Consider the following 21,648-nt stretch of genomic DNA (forward strand, 5'->3'; position numbering starts at 1 on the left):
AACTGTTCTGGCTCGAGAACCATTAATGACGTCATCAAAAGCGCCAGCCCCTTCACAGTTCCTTCAGCTCATGAGCGCAGTTTGCGCCGAGAATGCGTCACATTTGCAGTTCTCTCCAGACCAGCGGGCATCACTGTTGAGGAAACAAGCTGAAGAACCGGACGAAGAAAAGCATACGAAGAAAGCATACACAATGCCACCTGTGGTGTCACGTCAGCAGAGGCTGGCACATCTGATGCGGATGCGGAATGAATTTACTCTGGGTGTAGAACTGTATATGTATCTCAGAGCTAAGCAGCTGCGGCAAAAACAGAAGAGAAGGTGGAATGTTCGTCCTTTGCAACAAGACGAACTTTGTCAAACGTTGTCCCAGTGTAACTTCATAGACGTGTCGTACAGATGTTTGTAGAGGCGCATCCTCTCGGTCACCGCGGTCTCTGCAGTGTTCATTTTTCCTTTCTCTTGGTCAGCTGTTTCCGGTTGAGCTCGCGCAAAGTCAGAAAAAAAGTTGTGTGCGCGCCCTTGCGCCGCGCGAGGATTTTCTAGCTTGCGACGGGGGCGTGGCGGAATTTTGGGTCACGTGACCGTTTGCGCCATTTGCGACCAACTAGTAAGAATGGGTCAAAGCGAGGTTGCGCCGAGTAAGAATCAGGCTTTAAATTCTTCCTCATATTTGCTTGTGAATACCTTCAAATAAAAGCTGAGTCTACACATTAAAGTCGTGAAGTTTGGTTTTGGAGTTAAAATTGCAAAGAAATGTATAGATATTGTAAAACTGCCAGATACCAATAAGAGCTGGATTGTAAATGAAAATGCTGCTTCTTTATTCAATAATTCCAACTGTACTTTGTTTATTTGTATGTATGTAACTCTCAAGGTTGGCAAAACATTCCATAAATAAATTATTGGACTTTTCTTTAAGTCAGTAGCCGCAAGCTGCAACAAATCTGCCAACACAAATCTACCAACAAAGACCCACAACAACTTTAATTCTCTCCTTTTTTTAACATGAAGTTGTGTTGGCGTGTCTGTAACAGATTTCACCCTGACTGTGCCATCTGCTGTTTTCTGCTGCTGATGTACACTGCTATCATGCTGTTTGACTTATCTGTGATAGGACCAGAAAGTCAGCTGGTGAAAAACCGTTTTAAAAAAAAGTGATTGCAATGCTCTTTAAACAGTGCACAACTAGCATGACCATGAAACGTGTGAAACTATAAAACATGTATGACAGAGAGGTTTAAAAGTACTTTATAAGTTATGCCGCGAAGCAGTGAAACCTTAGTAAAACCAATTATAACCCTCAAGTAGCAACATTAACTGACTGCAACATGTATACAAAGCAACAAAACCCTGATACACGTGTGTCATAGGGGAAAAGGGAACTCTATTGAATTGTGTGAACACTTAGCTCAGCAGTCAAAGAACATACACAGTAAAATTCCTATGGCAAAGGAGACAGTGTACATACCTCTACCTCTGGCAAAGCAGCAACCACATTTGCGCAGCAGTTTTCGGAACAGATGCTGACACCCACAGCCTTGCTGGTGGTGACCCCCTCTCATGGTGATCCACTTCTGCTGCCAGACTCAACACCATCAGAAGCAGGCATAGTGCTCGACTTACACACGCTAAAACAAATGCACTAGTCCTGTTGTAATCCTCACAGAATATGAGTAGAAAAGTTAACAGAGGCTCCACAGTCGTACTCCAAATCTGAGCTGAAACCACTGAGAGAAGCGGGCAGTCCTATCCCATGATCTGATGAGAGACAGCAGGGAAACCAGAGACGGTCCTGCCTTTGACTCACCAGCCTCTCTGTGAGATGAGATAGTGGGTAAAAATTATGAAGGGGACCAGGAGTAAGTGAGGGAGGGAAACAGGGAAGGGGAGGGGCTGAGATGAGGGAGGGATGGTAGCTAACACGCTGCACTGCTGTGCCAGCATCTGTTTCCCAGTCCTTCCTCCATTTCCTCTTCCCTCCCTTTCTCCTCACTCTCGTCTTTCTCTTCACACCAGCATAATCAGCCTGTTTTTTTAGGCATTCACTCCTTGGCTTTGGTATCTTAATGCTGTCATCACATGAGTAAAGACAAACAGACTTTTCAAATAAATGAGCAAAAATGTAATCTGTACACAGTAAATTTCCATGTTATCTTTCTTTCTTTTTTTTCAAGACTTTGAGACCTGGGGCATTGGTAATGTCTGCCCCTGCTACAGATTGTACAGACAAGACTGAAATAAGACTGTATCGTGTGCATTATGATAAGGAAAGAATTAACTTCATCATCTTCTGCAGCTTTAGTGCCACCATGAGGTTGACATTTGTGATTCTGAATAAGTTTTTGGGTAATGATGAATATCTGCAATTGTTGAATATATCAGTTGAAGGATGTGTCAGAAAATCACCTGCAACTCAACATCAGCAAAACATATGAGATGAGGATGGACTTCAGGAGATCCAGGACAGAACTGTTCTCTCTTCAGCATGGTCTCTCAGAAATAAATGATGTGCTTTTAAAAAGGCTGTAGTCATTTTATGTATCTCTGTGAGATCAGATTTGCTCCGGTCACCACTGTCTGCTCCCAGAAGGGCAATAGGGAATGTCTCATAACTCGTATAAGCAAAAATGCAAACCTCCGTCTTTCTACCCTATAAAAGCTTCCTGAGAACTCTGTATCTTTTAACATTTGCATCACAACCTCTGTATGTAGATGTTACCTTGTTGCAACATGATTAAATGTCCTATGCTTTTGAATTTCCTGTACTCAGTATTCCTGAGTATTTTTGCTCATTTTCCGAACAATATCCCACCAGTCAATTTTGTCAGTCTGTCAAAATTGATTCAAAAGCGTCTTTAATGGGAAGTGTAATGTCATGAGTCACTAGGTTGTGGTGTGTTCTGAGTTCTAGGCGGGGCGAGCAGGCATCCAGGAAGTCCAGGCGGAGTCTGGCATATTCCTGTCTGCACACCTGTTGTCCATCTGCCTCCATTAATGGCTGGCTTTTTAAGGAGCAGCAGGAGTTCCAGTCTCTGCCAGATTGTCTCACAGTTACCTGTGGTTGTTGCTCTTGTTTTTGAGGACTTCCAGTCTCCCTGGTGACTCGCTTGCTGCTGCCGCCTGCCTTCCTGCCTGCCACACAACTTTTTCTGATCAGTCACACCACAGCCTTGGACTACCCCATCCCTCAGTGCACTCCGTCTGGATCTCCCTGTAAGCCACTACATTTTAAGTTAGATTTCCATGGATCCCCTGAACCGCCTTTTGTTGACACTCTGTTTCTCCCCAGTGAGCACCTGAACCGGATTCCACTCTCTTCGGACATACACACCAACCTATCCTCCTAATAAACTGGTTTTTGATCTTCCCACTCAGTCCCTATCTGCTTTTGGGTTCTTTTTGTGTGTACAGCCCCTTTTCGGGCGTGACAGCTAATGCCTTAAAGAGACAAAAAGAAACCAGTGGCTTTTCTTTAGGCACTTCATGTTACTGAGAACTTGATTGCTATGATTCTACATGGACCACCTTGGGTCTGATGTTAAAAAAGACTCAACAAACTTAATTAAAAGGTCAACTCAGTTCTGGACAGGGATCTGAACAATCAGCATATGGAAGCAGAGAGAAGAACTTTCTTCAAACAGAATGGACATTAATCATACACTGACGAGTATCCTGACGAGTTAAAAGAGCACCTAATCCACAGAATTAGTGAAAAATGTTCGGCTGAACATCTAAGGAGATCCTTTATTCAAATCTGAAATCTAAAAGTATTTTTGAATTCAAATGTTTTTAAATATTCAAAATGTTATTATCTGAACATCTAATTACAACAATTACAAAGCTTTAAAGTCACAATGATTATCTTTTCAGGAATACAACTAATCCTGAGATTCGAGGTAGTTTATTCTCAAATGCTGGAGGTCGACCTAAAAAACTTTCATCAAGCATCATCTTTTTTAAATCCAAAATACTCGTCAGATATCAAATATATGCCGAGCTTGTGCCGATTCCAATTCGCAAATGTAAGCAGGGTGACACTGATATGATAAAACTGAGACAAACACTGAAATGTCCCCATGAAGCAAATGATAGCTGCCATATTGTGAGGCCATGTGGCTGAATGTGATTGTGTCACACTTTCATTCAATAAAAGCAGCAGCCGCTTCTGTTCTCAGATGTAGTTTCACTTGCAGAGCAATTAAGTGTATCAACTATCATTTTTATTACCCGTAATGAAACCACGTGAAAAAGTATCATTGCTGCAGCAACCCGAGAAGTTGCCCTGCAGTGGAAATATTCGGCATACAGCATGCTGAGCTGCTGGAATGGATGCACACCAATTTAATCTGAAATCCAAGATTAAGTATTCATGATCCCCTGGGTACAGCTGTTAGTGTTCATGGCAGCCAGCGGGTTCATTTAAGCAGATTTGAGGACAGATTCTAACAAAATCAACATGGACACAGTCAGTGAGAAAGAAAAAAAAAGAAAGAAACGGAGCTGCTTCTAACTACAAATATACACATTTCTGCACACGCTTGTAGATAAAGATGTGGTGCGGGCTGACCAACACAAAGCTAAAAATCTATTTGTGAGGGCAGATTACAGTTGATCAAATATAAAAATGCTCTCTTTGGCATTGAGTTAAGCTTTTAAAAACCCTGCTAACGTGATGATCCCTCTAAGCTCGAGAGCAACGATTTCTCGACAAAATAGGATTAATGTATGTTCATGCATGTGTATGTCAGCATGCATAAGCCTAATAAGTCTCTAATTAATCATTAGGACAAGGTAATATGTGCTTTTTCCTTCTAGTGTTGATTTTTTACGTGTCACAATGTTTTCGACACAGCAGTCACACTCACTGTGGTACCTTCACATCCAGCAGCCGCACCGGACTTCCTGGCACACTTGAAATATGTCCCGACATCCCCGTCTGATAGCACCCGCTCCCTGCTGGTGTCTGAAATCTTATTCACAAAACAGACAAGTGATTGAGTGGATTTGGAGGAGACAATTAAATGTCTGTGTGCAGCAGATTTGAGTAGGTTGGCCCTCACAGATCAGAAAAAGTGGTTGAGCTAATTATATGTCTCTGCTACAATTTAACCTTTCCCTCCACCCCTTGTCTTTCTTATCTATGTTTCAGCTTAAGTTGTCTCTTTAACGCATCTGTGGAATTTCTCTCAGGGGACTAAACTGATCAGGAGACTGGACAGCGTCAAAATCCTACAACCAAGAGATGTGATGTACATGTATAAGCAGGCTTATTGCAGTCAGTTCTGTAAAAACACAGCACAGTTTAAGCTTGAAAATTCTGCAGAATTGTCAGGTTTTACATGACACGAGTGCTTTCAATTGGTCTAATTTTGATGGATGTGTGTTGAAATTCGTGTGGATCTGTGTGTGCACCGAGCAATGAAAACAGCAACGCAACATTTTAACGCAGCGCATGACAAATTCTATCTAATATGATCATCTTTTCAACCTGCGTTATTCTAAGCGAAATTGAAACAAAAATATGATGATAATCTTCAGATTAAAGGATCACCAACAAACAAGATTCTGGCATATATTTGCTTTGCAGATATTTTTACTGCCTTGTTTTATGTAATAAATATGTATCTTGCTCAATCACATATCACATCAAATCTGCATTTGTGCATGCTTACTACAACCCAAGGTGATTTTGACCAAACTTTTCAGGTCCAAAGGCACTCACCTTAACACTGCTGTCTCTCAGAAGCTCATCAGTCCTTCCTTGCACTTTTGCCAAAGTCTTCATTTTAAATTCCATGCTTTTCAGGTTCATCTTGAGCTTTCTCTATTGTTGTATCTTTTATCTTCTCAGTGAGGTCATCTCCTTCTCCCTTCATTTAAGCACACATGCTATGCTTCTCATTCACTCAAAGGCAAAGAAGCAGTTATAAAGGCTTCAGAAAAATGTCAGTACCATCCTGGCTCCTGTCTGACAAAAAGCCTATAAGAAGACAATCTATGCTTTGCAGCAGCTCTTTTTCTCCTCAGGTCAGATCAAGACAGCTAGACAATTGCAGTGGGATCTCTCCTCGGGCTCTTGAGGATGAAAGGGGGTCTCTCCATCCAGACAGGTCCAGCCATGCCCCACAAATCCTCTGTGAAGTCTGTATTCATTCCTAAAGCTAGATATCTTGGTATCTAAATACCTTCCCTAGAGAACATGGAGACATTTAGGATTTAAAAGATCATTCTGCCCTGTGCACATGCTTTTTTTTTTAACACATAAATTGTAGTCAGTTTATTTTTACTTTGACCATATAAAAACTATAGTCTAAGATTGGAATACGTGAACACTGTGCAAGATCCCCCTCTGGTGTTAAATCTTAGAAAAACCATCATACAACCTCAGCTGCAGCTGCTTTTCTTTGAGATGAGTTTTGTTGCTGCTTTAACATCTTGGTCTTTGAAATCTGCCTATCTTTTCTAAACACATCAGTCATGATGACTGATGGGATTGGACTGCCAGCTCATTAGTCCTATCAATTAATTAGATTTATCTTACTGAAGCAGCTTATAGTTTGTTTGTTTTTTCATTTGGATTAATAACTTATTTTTGTGGAATACAACATACTGAACACATCCTGTAAATCATTTACTGTAAATATGCTTGCATAAATAGATGGGATATTTAATGATATTTGATGGGAGACATGGTGCAGTGGTTATTGAACATGTTATTGAACAAATGTGTCTCTTCCAAGCTTTTTTAATTGTAATAATCTTTTAAAAAATGATTGTGTCATGGCGTTGTTATTCCAGTGTACAGTAAGGGAGACAATATCTGGTATTTGGTCCCAAAAATACAATGTGCTGAAAGATGAAAATGGCCTGAGCAGTAAGTAATCCTTTCCATAAAGCTGTTTTAAGTGGGATGAGCTAAGCATAGGAGATGAACACAGTGTGTCTGTGAAGACTCTGCAAAGACTCCTCCTCTTAGTTCTACACGTAGGATGGAAATGGGTAAAGCACGTCTGTCAGCGGGCCGAGGAAACTGTGACGGTTGCACTGGAATACTATTCACAGTTTTGACATAAGTCAGAAGTCATCACAGAGGTGTGAAAGAGGAATATAACTACACTTACAGACAGGCAGAGTGCCCTTTATGGTAAGTTTATGTCTTTCGTGTTCATGTGTTTGTGTGTCCGTGTGTTGATAGTGATAATGTCATATTATGATTTTAAGATGTTGGGTGCTCCAGTTGTTCTTAAAAAATTTGATATCTACTTTGGGCTCATGAATTGTGATTTATCAGTGGTCTGTGATGTAAAAAGAATTGACTATTATAAGCTTAACATAAAGATTTCCCAAACCAAAACCCTTCCCTTTCTGTAAATATGTCATACCAGGTGACTGATTCTCTTCAATGCTCCAAAACAACTCAAAATCTTTGTGATTCCAGTATGAGGAACACATGTAAAACATGAGTAAACTTTTGCATAGGATGTGGGAAGCAAATGAGAGAGGTTAAACACAAGATACCGGTAGTCATTAGCTTCAATAGCTAAACATTGGCTTCAGAAAACGGTAAAAGAGCCAAAGAATGAGTTGATCGCTGCCACATGTGACTGAGGTTATTCTGAGGTGGGTTGTTCCTCATTTAGCCCTGCTCTACGTTTAATGCTGATCCTTTTAGTCCACAAAAAAAGGCACACAGAGCTCATCTCACTGATGCCACACCTCTGCAACACACAGATACGACACTCTTAATCCCTGACTCTTGCTATTCTCTGTTAATCTGTCAACAAGCAAACTTTTCATTTTTCCGTGTGCCAGATCTGAGGCCTGATAAACAGTGTGCTGTGATTCACCAACACATTTTAACAGGATATTATGTCATATTATTCTACTTTATTAGCAAATCATGGATCTGACTGCACCTTTGTTGCCATAGACAACATCCAGAAATTTATGTCTGACCAGTTTCTATTTGTGATATTGTCATAGATGTAATTGAAAAGACTTAGACTCGTTTCACCCGCTCTGTTGGAAGATGGCCAGTACAGCAGAGGACCCCCACCTTGGATCAGGCCCAGATGATGATGACACACCTTCATCAGGAAGTGCCTCTGACTCTGACAGCATCCTCTCTGATGACTCTGTGCTTCCAGACTATAAGCAGGAGATAAACAATGGAAGCGCAGCATCAACGCTGTATCAGGCGTGCGCCCGAAATGAACCCACCTCTCTGCGAGCAGTTCTACAGAGAGGGGTGACAAAGGACGAGGTGATGGAGCTGGACATCAATGGCTGGGTGAGAGTCTCAATCATAGCGGCAATATTTAACAAGTTTGACGGGAAAGAAAATGTCATTGATCCTGAGCATTGACTGTTACCAACAGAATGGCTTGATGCTGGCATGCTGCAAAGGTTTCCTCGAAATTGTACACAGCCTTCTGAACTGTCCCTTCATAGATATAAATCACCAGGACAACGAAGGCAACACCGCACTGATGATTGCATCTCAAGCAGGTGAAATGTCAAATAAAATGTAATAACGCTACACTGCGTACTGTATGATGTCAATATAAGCAATGATGTGTTAGACAGTTAAAAAATATTATTTGTGGCTTATTTGAGATTCACTCGATCTTCTCCTACACTGATGATCGGATCTCTGAATCTTGTGTTCTCGCTGCAGGTCATATCAGCACAGTGATGTATCTGCTGAACTACTTTCCTGGTGTAGACACTGAAATAAAGGACTGTCGTGGGTTCACAGCCCTCATCAAAGCGGCAATGACTGGCCGCAGTGACGTGGTGGCGGCTCTTGTTATGGCCGGTACGTAAGAGCATGGCACACATATGTAAAGTTCCCAAAAGAGTTATTTGACAAACATTCTGTTCTAGTACACATTGTAAGTAATGATAAAGAAAAATAAAGAAAATGAGATCAATTTATTTGAGTCTGTTAAGGATTCAAATTGAGAAATTAAAATGAAAGGCAATGTTTTAATGCATATGAGCTTATGTTGCATCTGTAGGATCAAATATCTGTGTTGTTCAGATAACTTTCTCAACAGTTGTTTTGCCACACGTCAGCTGATTAAAACAGCTTTTCACTTTTGACAGTGCTCCGCAATCAGCAGCTGCAGGAATACATTACTATCAGGTCTTTTGTCAAACTGTGACATTAACTCTTTCACCATAAAGCTGTAAATGAACAGTTACAGCTCAGCGAGAATAGTTGACCCCACCTGTCATCTGTCACCGTATTTGACACCATCTAACTTTAGCGAGTTAATGAGACAGTGACGCAAGACCAGTTTAAGGGATCACTCTGAGATCATTATCATACCTTAACAGACTCTCCAGTAATCCCTGATTTACTAGTCATCCTGGCTGGTTGTTGTTTAGCCACTTGGTTATTTTTAGTCTGCACCTTTTTTTAAACTTCTGCCAGTCAAAACTGTTTTTACTTTTGATCTGACATGACAGGTTGCACTACTCCTCCTCAGTTAATTTGAAATATTATGGTAAATAAGCTACATTCATTTACCATATAGATTAACTATATCATGGTGACCGCAGGTAGTTAAACACAGTCGTGCCTCCCTCTTTTTTCTTCAGCCTGTGCAACATATTGCCCAAAATAGGTCAGTAATTAGATGATTTTGTTGCTGGTACTCTGACACACACAGGAGTATTCAGTTGTTGTTACGTGCATGTTGTACTGCTGGTATGTCTCACAGTGTCATCTACCTCTTAACTGGAACAGACTCATCATCAGTGCACCTCTCCTCTTAGCCAAACCACCGGTTATGAAAAAGCCAATGAGCTCACACTAAAATTAGAAGCTGAGATGAATCTCCACTCACCTTATTTTTCTTTTCTGCCAAATATTCTCCCTTATTTTGTTTTCTTGCCAGGGGCTGACATACATGCAGTAGATTCTACACGTGGGAAATGTGCTCGGGACTGGGCACTCAAAACTGGTCGCTTTGAGACTTTACATCGTCTCCGCCGCCTTACACTACGGCCAAAAGCTGAGCAATTCTGTGAGAGCTACATCCTCCAGTGGCCTGAATTAGAGGAGAGAGTGGCCAAAGCAACAGCTCAGAAAAGTCCTGCAGAAAAAATTAGTCTGCGGCTCAAAAACACATTTGGATTTAACTTTCCACGTGATCCCCAGGACAATGGGGCCTTGGACCACTTGGTGCGGATGACCACCAGTGTCCACAGCCCTCTAATCTCAACCGGATGTCACCCACTTTGTCCCACAAGCCCTCCAGCGATGGGGAAGAGGCGGCTCGCAGTACCAGAGCTGTTGAAGAAACACGCGCAGAAGGAGCTGGAAGAAGGCTCAGTGTGCCACAGCAACGGCTCAGTCTCATTCATGATCCCAACGGTCCACTCTGCAGACACAATTGCTTCAACATGTTGTGCTGACACTGAGCGGCGAGGCAGCATCCTCTCGTTGGCCTCCACCAAAGTCGCTACAACATTCATTCCCCGCAGTATGGCGAGACGGAACAGCGTGTTCCCCTCTGGATGCATTCCCAAGATCAGTGTCAACAGGCCTTCAGAAGCAACGCCAAAGAAGGAGAAGAAGAAAAAGAAGAAGGAAAGGGGCTTCCTAGAACCACCCAAGTGGAGGTACAAGGAGCTTAAGGATGAGAAAAAGAAGGAGAAGAAAAAGGCTGAAAAAGAGAAGGAAAAGACAAAGAAGGACAAAGAAAGCAAGAGGGTGAAAAAATAAATTCCTTCAAAAGTTTCTGCTTGGAGAACAATGCTTTTTGTAAACTAAAAGCTTTAAAAGCTTGTTTAACGCTGGGATTGAAAAGTTTAAGCGAAATGTCTTGAAAATATTCACCAAAAATTTAAATAAGATAGGCCAGAAAAGATCAATGGCGCAGTAATGTGGTACATCATATCACCTGAGTAAAGTGCCCCCACTAGCAGCAATGAGAAGGGGAGCGACGCCGCCAGCGCCTAACCCCACAGATCTAGGCTGTGGTGAAGTTCCACATCGTAGTTGTCAGTTTTGAATTAAAAAGATTAAAAATGTATGTTTTGATCAGTGATATTATTACCTCACAAGTGAAGGGAAACTGCTGGTAGCCCACAAGTTTATGTGTGCAGGTGGCATAGTTGTACCATTTAGTGGGGTTTAAGATGAAGTTTGACGATAAAACACATAATTATTTTTATACTACCAAAACTGTTTAAACTTCTGTGTGGCTACATATTACTTCAATTTGGTGACTTACTCAAGGAGCAACCTTTCTGATGGATTTAATGAGAGAATGTATAGCTCTGGTTATTTCCTGTCTCAATAATGAGTCTCTTAAAGAAAAGTAAGTAACAGGAGTGTCTGTTTTGGTGCCATTTGGCACCGTTGTGTTCTGGCCTTAAGCCAAAAAGAATAATAAGGGACTTAACCCAAGATTAAACGGACAATGCTATTCCCCTTTGAATGTGTTTAAAAGGTAAATAAGAAAGAAGCTTTTTCATTTTGACTCATAAATATGTGCTGTGTCTACCTCGTCAGTCAAATAAAACGCAGTCAGGTCAATACAAATACGCCATATATATATACCTGGATATTAATTTACAGTACAACATGTAGATATATATGTTATAGCTTATTTGAATTGCTGTGTTATATCAATTCATAGTTTGTGTTCATTTCAAGATATTCTTGTTAAAAGAATGACTGTAAATACTGTACATCTGTATATAGCGCATTAAAACTGAGGGACCAGTTTTCTCCTCTGTTGTACTTTTCTGATATTGCCAACACGTGCTTATGAAACTTACTGCTCTTAATAACTTTGTGAGTGATTGAGTTTGCTTGAAATTAAAGATAAACATGGGACTATAAAACATTTCCCATGTATTTGTTAGTGCTCCAAACTGCAGCAGTAAATATGAAAATGACAGTAATGAAAAGTAGGAGGCTGATAAATCCACCAGGACTCGTTAGAATCTCTGCCGTCTCCACCAGATGTGCAGCCCCATCTGTAGGTTATCGTTGCTCGCTTGTTTCTTCGTCAACAGCACTTCTGCTGTTTGTTTATTCAATTTAACTGTGACTATGGTGATGGTTTAAGTTGTGACTGACATGCACTGGCCTTATTTAGTCCTTGCCACTATCGAGTCAAAAATATGGTGGAAGCATAAAATGACTGATTTGACTGAAGAATTCTTTAATCGAACGTGGGGAAACTCGAATGTGACGTCATTCGAACGTCTGCACCTTACTGCCGGAACGCAGCCTTTTTTTTTTTGGTTACACTTCATTTAATACAAATATTTGCAAATAAACATTACATATAAACTACGTTTGATAAATCAATCAATTTCAAATGAATCCAGTACCATGTGGATGCATGACGAACAAGCAAACAAGATGGAACGCAGCTGAAATCACGAGCAGCGCTAATCCGTTACGTCACAGGCGAACGCGGCCGCGAGAACTCATGTGAAGTGATTTAATCCACAATAAAATATCTTTAATAAACTTTAAAATATTTATAATTTGCGTACTGGCGTTATTTTACCTGCCTTTTCTGTTTTATTTATGTTTAAGTTGTGTAGAGTGCGTATTCACCAATTTAATATTTTCTGCCGATGCCGTCACCGTGAGTGTGATGTGTATGGCGGCATTGATATACCCCCTAATATATAGTAATTTTTCAGGGAGTGCCTGGCGAGCACTCTGCCACGCTTCCTCGAGGAGCGAGGGTCTCCACGTGACATGTGCTCCCCAGACAGGTTGGGCAGTGCTAAGGTGGTGATAATTGATCCACCTCTGTCACCATTGGAGAAACCCCTCCTCGAGGTAGCGGGGTGACTGTTGACCACTGTCTTGCCACGGTTCATCGTTGAGCGAGGGAAAACCCTACGCACATGTGCTCCCCACTAGGGTTTAAGAGCTCTGTCGCCAGACCCCTCTTCGATGGACCGTGGTTTGGGGGAAGGCGGAGGTCAGCAGCAGCTGCACAAAATATTTACAAAAACAAAATGCCACATCTGGCGCTCTTGCATGACACTTTAACTCAAGGACTTCTGCTATCTGCTCTGCAATGCATCGATCACCCGCAACCAACACTCACTTAATTAATAACACCAGTCTTATTATCCTTTGGAAACACGGAACTTAAAAGGCCAATTCAACGTGTTTACATCAACAACGGCCCAGCTTGACGAACATCACCCCCGTGGAGCTAAGCAGCAGCCATTATTACACTTGTTTGAAAAATTATAGTATTTTGGTTACGAAGTCACAAAGTCCTCATATATGAAGGAGGTGGGTGGATGCACAACACATCTGTCAGCCAACTTTGCCTTTGTGTCAAGTCAGACACTGACACAAAATTCCTGTAGAACATACAAACACTTTTCTTTGACACCTTTTTTTCACTTCATACTTGGATTTAAACAACAACATCAGCTGGTTAGTCACGAAACAATCATGGTAGTAAGCTCTAAAACGCCTGTTTAAATAATGCGACTCTTTCACAGCATGGACGCCATTTTGTCAGTTGCCCTGGTTACGTGTAAACAAACACGTTCCAACGAAACGTCTTCACTTTCCGGTTGGCTTTAGAAAATGACTCCCCTTGGTTAGGATAAGTTATGAAATAAACATTAGTGTTAGAAAACAAGCGCTGTTAAGGCTCCATAAAAAGAGTGGAATAAATCGAAACATGGATTTACATGCAGTTACTCTTAACAACCACTAGAGGCTTATTTAGGCTACATTTTTTTCCAACCAAAGTATAGGCTGTATCTGCGTCTATGGCTATCACGATCACCCCATAGATACATTATGTAGAGAAGCAAAGTGTCTCCAAAGCGATGCTTGTTTATATAGATCCAGTCATAATAACTATGATTTGTGTGGATAAATGCGAGGACAGAAAGGTGAGCTTCAGCAGCCTGCTACAATACTTTTGTACCCTTTTCTTTCGTTTTAAATGACTAACCTTGATAATAAAGCAATATTTTACGTAGTAGCTATTATACCTATATGATATATGGCAGTGTTGTATAATAACAAAGTAAAAATACTTCACTACTGTACTTAAGTATATTTTGGAATACTTTGTACTTTCCTCGAGTTTAAAATTTTTTGACAACTTTCCCTTTTACTTCACTATATTTCCGAACTTAATTGCATACTTTTACTCCAATACATTTTCATTGTTCGGTTTAGTTACTCGTTACAAAAAAAGAGAGAGAGAGAAAGAAAAAAAACACAACAGTGTTTTGACCCCATGCATGTTATGCCTGCCCAAAGACGTGGAAATTCTATCTTACAGAAACTCCCCTTTTTTAGGTAGTTTTACAAAAAAGGTCTTCCTCTTCAGATGCCAGATAAGCTGCAGTTCCCTCCCAATTCTTTTTTTCTTTTGTATAATGACCGGTTGTGTGTGCACCTCCTATAGCTTGTGAAGTACAGTAATCGTAACAGATTTTTTTCTTGGTGATGTTGGCCGCATTTTCTGAGTTATTTTATTTATTTTTTAGAAAGGTTTACAAAAGGGGTTTCAAACTGGACTCCCTCTTCAGATGCCAGATAAGCTTCAGTTTTCTCCTATTTTTTTCTTTAAATTTTGTTTATAATGATGGCAATAACAGTAGTAGCCTCTTTTATTTCATTTTTTTCTTAATGGTGTAATGTACGCCTCATTTTCAGCACTGACCTTACTTGAAGGTTCACAAAGTTTGTATTTTCTGTCTAAACCTGGTCCACATTTTGCCTGCACTTGGTTGTGTGTAGATTTTAAGTGTATTTGACCTTCAAACTTTACCAAAATATAAAAAATGTCATTCAAACTGCATTTGCCTTGTTTACTTTTTACTTATACTTTTCATTACATTACTTAAGTACATCTATTTTTACAGTAATTCTCATACTTAACTACAAGACGTTTCGGATACTTTAAGACTTTAACTCAAGTAACATTTCAGTCAGTGACTTGGACTTTTACCAAAGTCATATTTTGGAGGGGTACCTATACTTTTACTTGAGTGTGAGATTTCAGTACTTTATACAACACTGGTCAGGAGGTAGTTACACACACAGTAAGTGCCCAGTTGGAGGACGCATGCTGCATGTAGAGGTTACAGACATGTAAAGATCAAAAATATATTCTCATTTTGTCAGGCAGCTACAAACACTAGTTTATGGCTTATTCTATTCATCTTCATGTTAATTTAAACTCATTCAAAAGAGTATTTAAAAATTTAAATACATTTTTTTTAGGATATTTCTATCGGTCCAGGATGTTAGGAAGCAGGGATTTGGGTAATCTTTTCTCCACCAGAGGGAGCCATGGAGCCTCATCTGGAGGGCAAACCAGCTGGTGATTGCTCACACCTGAGTTGCATCTAGACTCATCAAGCTACAGGATAAGAGTCCTAGGCTGTGTTCGAAACCGCCTACTACATACTTGAAAACGGCATACTCATCGATCAGACAGTATGCAGAGCGTTTACACACAGTGCACTTCACTGCTGCCCAAGCCGAAATCAGCCGGGCTGAAAAGCTGATTTCGCTTAAGCTCTAAACTCTGTAAATATATAACTTTAGCAACATTTGAAACATTTTCAGGCGAGAAAGTAGTCATTTGGACCCCCAAGGTGTTGAAAACCTGACAATATTTACAATTTTGTTCCCACGAATTTGGCGCTACTAAAGCTAGCCGCAGTGAGCAACGCACTTCCGGTTATGCCGTTTTGACTGCTCTCGTCCCGTTAACGGAATTTGACCGTTCAAATGGCGATGGGCGACGTCATGTTACGTTGCATCTTGGGTAGTTTGAGTGTGACAAGTAACCTCATGATGAATACTCAACATTTCGGCGAATCTAGTATGCATCTAGTGTACATTGGGGAACTTAAAAAAGTATGACTAGTAGGAATAGTAGGAGAAGTAGGCGGTTTCGAACACAGCCCTAGAGTCTCTGTTCTGTTTTTGAACTAACCTTATGTAATCTGCTACCAGGAAACTCCTCTGTGATCTCTCAGTTACCCAGTTACCCAGTTTCTCACCAACTCCACTTCCGTTTCAGTGATCCTGTTTCTCTTCACCATTCTCCAGTTCCCCAGTACAAAGGACACTTACATTCTTTATTTTTTATAATAAACTTTATTCTGCCTCCTGAGAGCCTCTGCGTGTGGGTCAAATACCTCCCTAAAACCATGACAGAGCAGAAGTTTCTTTAAGTCAGCGGAAGCCTCTTTGTGCCTAACTAAGAGCGCACAGGAGTCTGAACGCAGTCTACAAGTTGATGCTGCATATGACAATGTAAACCAAACCATGAGCCATGGAGAGAAATGTCCATGGCTCATGGAGAAAATACATGAAACGCAAACCCCATGGTTCTCTCAATCAACAGACCGAAATCCACAAACCCAGCAGTCCTACTACTATGCAGGGCTTAGCGTTGCCAAAATCACTCTCGAGCAGGCAGCAGCGAAACCTTTGAGACATACCTACAGCCGTTGCTATACATAGTCGATTGAATCCTTCCCAAAGCATTAAGACCAGTTGCAGGTTACGTCTCATATGCGAAACATTAATAAATAAATTGTGTATTATTAACCGATCTGTTTTCAAGCGTCACACAACTCTTCCTTCATCTTGAAAATGTGCACTTCGCTGTCGTTTTGACGTGTGCATTGAAATACCATTTGCAGCAATATTTCACACTGTCCACCAAGAAAAAAGTAAAACATGATGACCGCGGACACACCGTTTTAAGTGTACGGTTTTGTTGTGTGTGTGTTTTTTTTTTGTTTTTTTTAAGAATCAAGCTAACAACTACGACAAAGTCCATCTACATAGCGCAATAAACCAATCCAATAGCGCAGATGATCCTTACCTTAAAATGCTGTCTTGATCACAGGACTTCTCACAATTATTCCACTTTAATCCACACGGTTTAACACACCAAACACTGCTAGCAAACAATGTGTGCTAATTGTATTGCTAATTTCAGAATCAGAACTGTGTAGGCTACTTCTGCTACTTCTGCGTAGCTGCTTCTTTCCGAGTGTGTGCTGTGAGAGACGTTAAAAATTGTAACATTTTACACGCCGTAAAGGGTGTCAAGAAGATACATGAAGATACAATGTAACCGCAACATTCTGAGGCCTCACTTCTCAACTTGTTGGAGTTCGATTTGTTTCGGACCACCCACCATGCCGCTTACAGCAGGCTACCTACTGCGCGTTCATTTACGGTATTTTTCTAAACTTTATCTAACAGTACATTAATGTAGGCCCACGATTGCGATAGTTTATTATTTTATTAATATTACAAGGCCCCTCACGAGGCCCCTGGTTGGCTGTGGCCCCGGGGCTTGAGCCCTCCCTCCCTCGTTATGGCGCCCCTGAGTACCACAAAGGGTGTTGTAACCCATTAACTATTACTTACTTATTTTTGTGCTCCTTCAAATGGACTTTGTCTGACAAGCACCTTCTACTCAAAGGCTAAAGCCTGATCCCGTACATGCAAAGGGATTTAAATATCAAACCGCTTAACTTGATTTGGTTACTCATAAACTCACAGAGTGTAACCAAACTTAAACTGCAATCTTTGCTGTACTGTACGTTAAAATGGTCGTAAAAAGGCAACGGCGAGAAATGAAAATTAGGATGTCGGTCCAAAGCATTAGCTGACCTTACACAGAGGACCGAAAAAGATAGCTGAAATATGTTCAAGCCAGCCGCAGCTATTCAGAGACAACACGGGAAGCCGGTGTTCTGTCGATTTGTGCTACTTCGTCGAGAAATGCTACCGCCTCAAAAACCGATAGGCGTGTCTATCGATTCAAGCTACCCTATCAAAAAATGCAACTTTATGGTTTTCTACCTCTGTATATCAAATAAAGTCATAAAGTAAGTGTTTTTGTCTCTCATGTGTGTAATTATAAAAAGTGGAATGAAATTGATTTATTTAAGAGGGTAGTATATTTTGATAGTCCAATAACACCCTGTCAAATAATGCTCCCCCTTCTCAATGCATTCTTCTAAGACGACTTATCACCTCACTGCCACTGTAGGATGAATGGCAGCATGTTCATAACATTTTCTAATCAATATTTAAGAGGGTAGCACAATTTTATAGTCCAATAACACGCTGTCAAATAATGCTCCCCCTTCTCAATGCATTCATGACAATGATGGAGCAGAGTCACCTAAATAAAGACAGAAGTGTCCCAAATACAAAAATCAAATGGTGAATGACACCCCATTTGTGCATGTTAAGCTAACTGCTTGTTAATACGATAAGTGTTTTATTACTTTGCATGTCTTCCAAAAGAGAAAATAATCAGATGCAGGGTAGCAAAACATTATGGGCGTGAAAACGAAACTTAGAAAATCGGCTCGGTGCATGCGCACGTTTGCGCAAAACCACAAAGTAGCAATTCTCGACAAGTAGGAGAAATCGACTGAACACCGGACAGCCTCTCCCATTCTCTGGCGAAATTGCTACATCTTCAATGTTAAATTGACGATAAAACAGTTATTCACAAAACACAAGATATGTCCAATACTGCATTTACATTCATAACTACAACATGTTGTCCTGTAGCTTAATGAAGTGATTTGTTCTGAAATCGCCGCCGTTCACTGAGGAAATCATGTTATGAAGCCGCCACTAACGGCCAGGCTTCCGAGCCGAGGGCTGCCCGGCTTCAGGAGGGGGCGGGAGAGTCAAGTTTTTTTCTACAATTCTAGGTCATCATTGGCTAAATCGACAAAAAGTCATCACTTCCGAGGCTGCCCGGCGTCTCTGGGGGTAGATTAGACGTGGGCGTGTCAATATGAGGGGCTGTGTCGTGATGATTGGAGTTAGTGTTTGTCCATCATGAGAGATGTTGTGGCAGCCGAATTTTTAAGCGGGGAGAAGCACGCTGGAGCTTCAGTCCCAAAGCGGATACGAAAGAGACTGGTTGTCTGTGAAAGTGCTGTCGGAGTTTCACTCATACTTTTAGTTGTTTCTTTCTAGAATTCATGCTGCCCATTCACAAATGTTACCTTTTTTAAGAATACTTACCACTACCATCAAACTCTAAGTATTCATTATGACAGGGAAAAATGCTCCACAGATTCTGACCCAGCCACAGATCCAGCCATTTACAGGTTTTAGATTCGATCATACTTGATTTTGGTCTTGCTGTGTGAATTTTCAAAGTCTATACCTTCTTTCACTTCAGTGAAGTTAGTTTTAAGTTGGATATTCGACAGACATTCGCAAAACACTCCAACATTTCAAGTGCACTCGTATTGCAGACTTTACAGTTAACACACGGAGAGGACGACTGCAGCGTGTACCAACTTCATGTTTTCAAAATAAAATAAAATTTTAAAAATGTGATATTTAAAGCAGAGATGAGCTACTGTGTATAAAGTTATTGAAAATTATGAACAGATATAAATAGTAAAAATAAAAGGTGTATCTCATGCAGCCAGTGTAGTTACATGATACCACACTGATTTGGAGTCAATTCATCACAATACCTAGGAGCTATTGAGCTAAAATGCTAATATTTACAAATAAAAATGAATGAAAATTATGAACAGATGTAAAATGTAAAAACGTAGAAATAAAATAAATAAAATAAAAAGGGAAACCCTCGGAAAATAACATAACAAAGTAAACACAGACAAAACATGATAAAAAACAAGCAAAAAACACAAAAACTTCGGCTTTAAAGGAGCTGCTTTAAAGGGATAGTTCGCCTCTTTTGACATGAAGCTGTATGACATCCCATACTAGCAATATCGTGCATGAACTATAGGTTAAGGAATTAACCCCGGTTCTCTGAAACACGAGTGAGGTATCTCACTATGGGACATGGCCCCTGCGCTTCTCCCCAGAAGCAATTTTCCACTACGCCAGTCCTGACTGGCAGACAGACGTGTCGGACTGATCATGGAGGAGTGACTTCCTGCTCCTTATAAGTCCGGGGCATCATGTCGTCTATTCAATCTGAGCAAAGTACACCTCTTCCTCGCTCCAGGCAAGGAGAATGATCTGGTGAGATACCTCACTCATGTTTCAGAGAACCAGGGTTAATTTCTTAACCCATAGTTCTCTTTCAACATTTGTTTCGGTATCCCACTATGGGATATAGAGACTCCTGTGTAGAGACTCAGTTGGGAGAGCGTCAGACTGAAGATCTGAAGGTCCCTGGTTCAATCCCGGGTTTCGGCAAAGACTACTATGAATTGTGGATGTTTGTCAGTAGGGAACAACAGCCCATGTTAGGAAAGTGAACTGGTAAAAAGGAATTATCTCAAAAAACCTAGATTAATGAAAACACACGAGGCTGGTGGGAAAGTGAACTGGTAAAAAGGAATTATCTCCAAAAACCTGCATTAATGAAAACACAGGAGGCTACAACCGTCAAATATTGCATTTTTGTGGCCTTTATCTGGCTCCCCAGCTTTGTCGTCTACGCTCCACGGAGCGAGGTCCTGGTTTTACTTTCCAAATGAAACGGCCATTTCAGCCCTTCCTAGCCGAAATAGCTCCGTTGGGAGAGCGTCAGACTGAAGATCTGAAGGTTCCTGATTCAATCCCGGGTTTCGGCAAAGACTACTATGAATTGTGGATGTTTGTCAAGAGGGAACAACAGCCCATGTTAGGAAAGTGAACTGGTAAAAAGGAATTATCTCAAAAAACCTAGATTAATGAAAACACACGAGGCTGGTAAGAAATTGAACTGGTAAAAAGGAATTATCTCAAAAAACCTAAATTAATGAAAACACAGGAGGCTACAACTGTCAAATATTGCATTTTTGTGGCCTTTATCTGGCTCCCCAGCTTTGTCGTCTACGCTCCACAGAGCGAGGTCCTGGTTTTACTTTCCAAATGAAAACGGCCATTTTAGCCCTTCCTAGCCGTAATAGCTCAGTTGGTAGAGCGTCAGACTGAAAATCTGAAGGTCACTGGTTCAATCCCGGGTTTCGGCAAAGACTACTATGAATTGTGGATGTTTGTCAAGAGGGAACAACAGCCCATGTTAGGAAAGTGAACTGGTAAAAAGAAATTATCTCAAAAAACCTAGATTAATGAAAACACATGAGGCTGGTAGGAAAGTGAAATGGTAAAAAGGAATTATCTCTAAAAACCTGCATTAATGAAAACACACGAGGCTGGTAGGAAAGTGAACTGGTAAAAAGGAATTATCTCCAAAAACCTGCATTAATGAAAACACACGAGGCTGGTAGGAAAGTGAAATGGTAAAAAGGAATTATCTCCAAAAACCTGCATTAATGAAAACACACGAGGCTGGTAGGAAAGTGAACTGGTAAAAAGGAATTATCTCCAAAAACCTAGATTAATGAAAACACAGGAGGCTACAACCGTCAAATATTGCATTTTTGTGGCCTTTATCTAGCTCCCCAGCTTTGTCTTCTCCGCTCCAAGGAGCGAGCTCCCGGTTTTACTTTCCAAATGAAAACGGCCATTTTAGCCCTTCCTAGCCGAAATAGCTCAGTTGGGAGAGCGTCAGACTGATGATCTGAAGGTCCCTGGTTCAATCCCGGGTTTCAGCAAAGACTACTATGAATTGTGGATGTTTGTCAAGAGGGAACAACAGCCCATGTTAGGAAAGTGAACTGGTAAAAAGGAATTATCTCCAA

The 21,648-nt window shown here is 40.8% G+C and overlaps 2 protein-coding genes and 1 non-coding gene across 6 annotated transcripts in view; 2 read left to right on the top strand and 1 right to left on the bottom strand.

Annotated features, from left to right (window-relative positions):
- Positions 1-1,819, bottom strand: part of arhgef25b (Rho guanine nucleotide exchange factor (GEF) 25b) — a 29,639-nt gene extending 27,820 nt beyond the window's left edge. For 2 of the 4 annotated variants that reach the window (XM_075460915.1, XM_075460914.1), the window contains exon 1: positions 1,472-1,819. In XM_075460915.1, the coding sequence (XP_075317030.1) occupies positions 1,472-1,565 (94 nt within the window). In that variant the 5' untranslated portion in view covers positions 1,566-1,819. The remainder of the gene's footprint in view (positions 1-1,471) is intronic. The other 2 variants (XM_075460917.1, XM_075460916.1) reach the window with 1 other exon arrangement.
- A 5,252-nt stretch (positions 1,820-7,071) lies between these two features.
- Positions 7,072-10,738, top strand: ankrd33ab (ankyrin repeat domain 33Ab). Its single transcript, XM_075459981.1, has 5 exons — positions 7,072-7,147; positions 7,987-8,293; positions 8,382-8,511; positions 8,681-8,821; positions 9,909-10,738. Exons 2-5 carry the CDS (start codon positions 8,033-8,035, stop codon positions 10,736-10,738), a joined length of 1,362 nt encoding a protein of 453 aa, XP_075316096.1. The 5' UTR covers positions 7,072-7,147; positions 7,987-8,032.
- Positions 10,739-21,488: 10,750 nt separating this feature from the next.
- Positions 21,489-21,561, top strand: trnai-gau (transfer RNA isoleucine (anticodon GAU)). Its single transcript has one exon. It is a non-coding gene; the product is annotated as a tRNA-Ile (tRNA).
- Positions 21,562-21,648: the final 87 nt, after the last annotated feature.

This window comes from Odontesthes bonariensis, chromosome 3 (genome assembly GCF_027942865.1).
Source record: "Odontesthes bonariensis isolate fOdoBon6 chromosome 3, fOdoBon6.hap1, whole genome shotgun sequence".
Lineage (NCBI taxonomy): Eukaryota > Metazoa > Chordata > Actinopteri > Atheriniformes > Atherinopsidae > Odontesthes > Odontesthes bonariensis.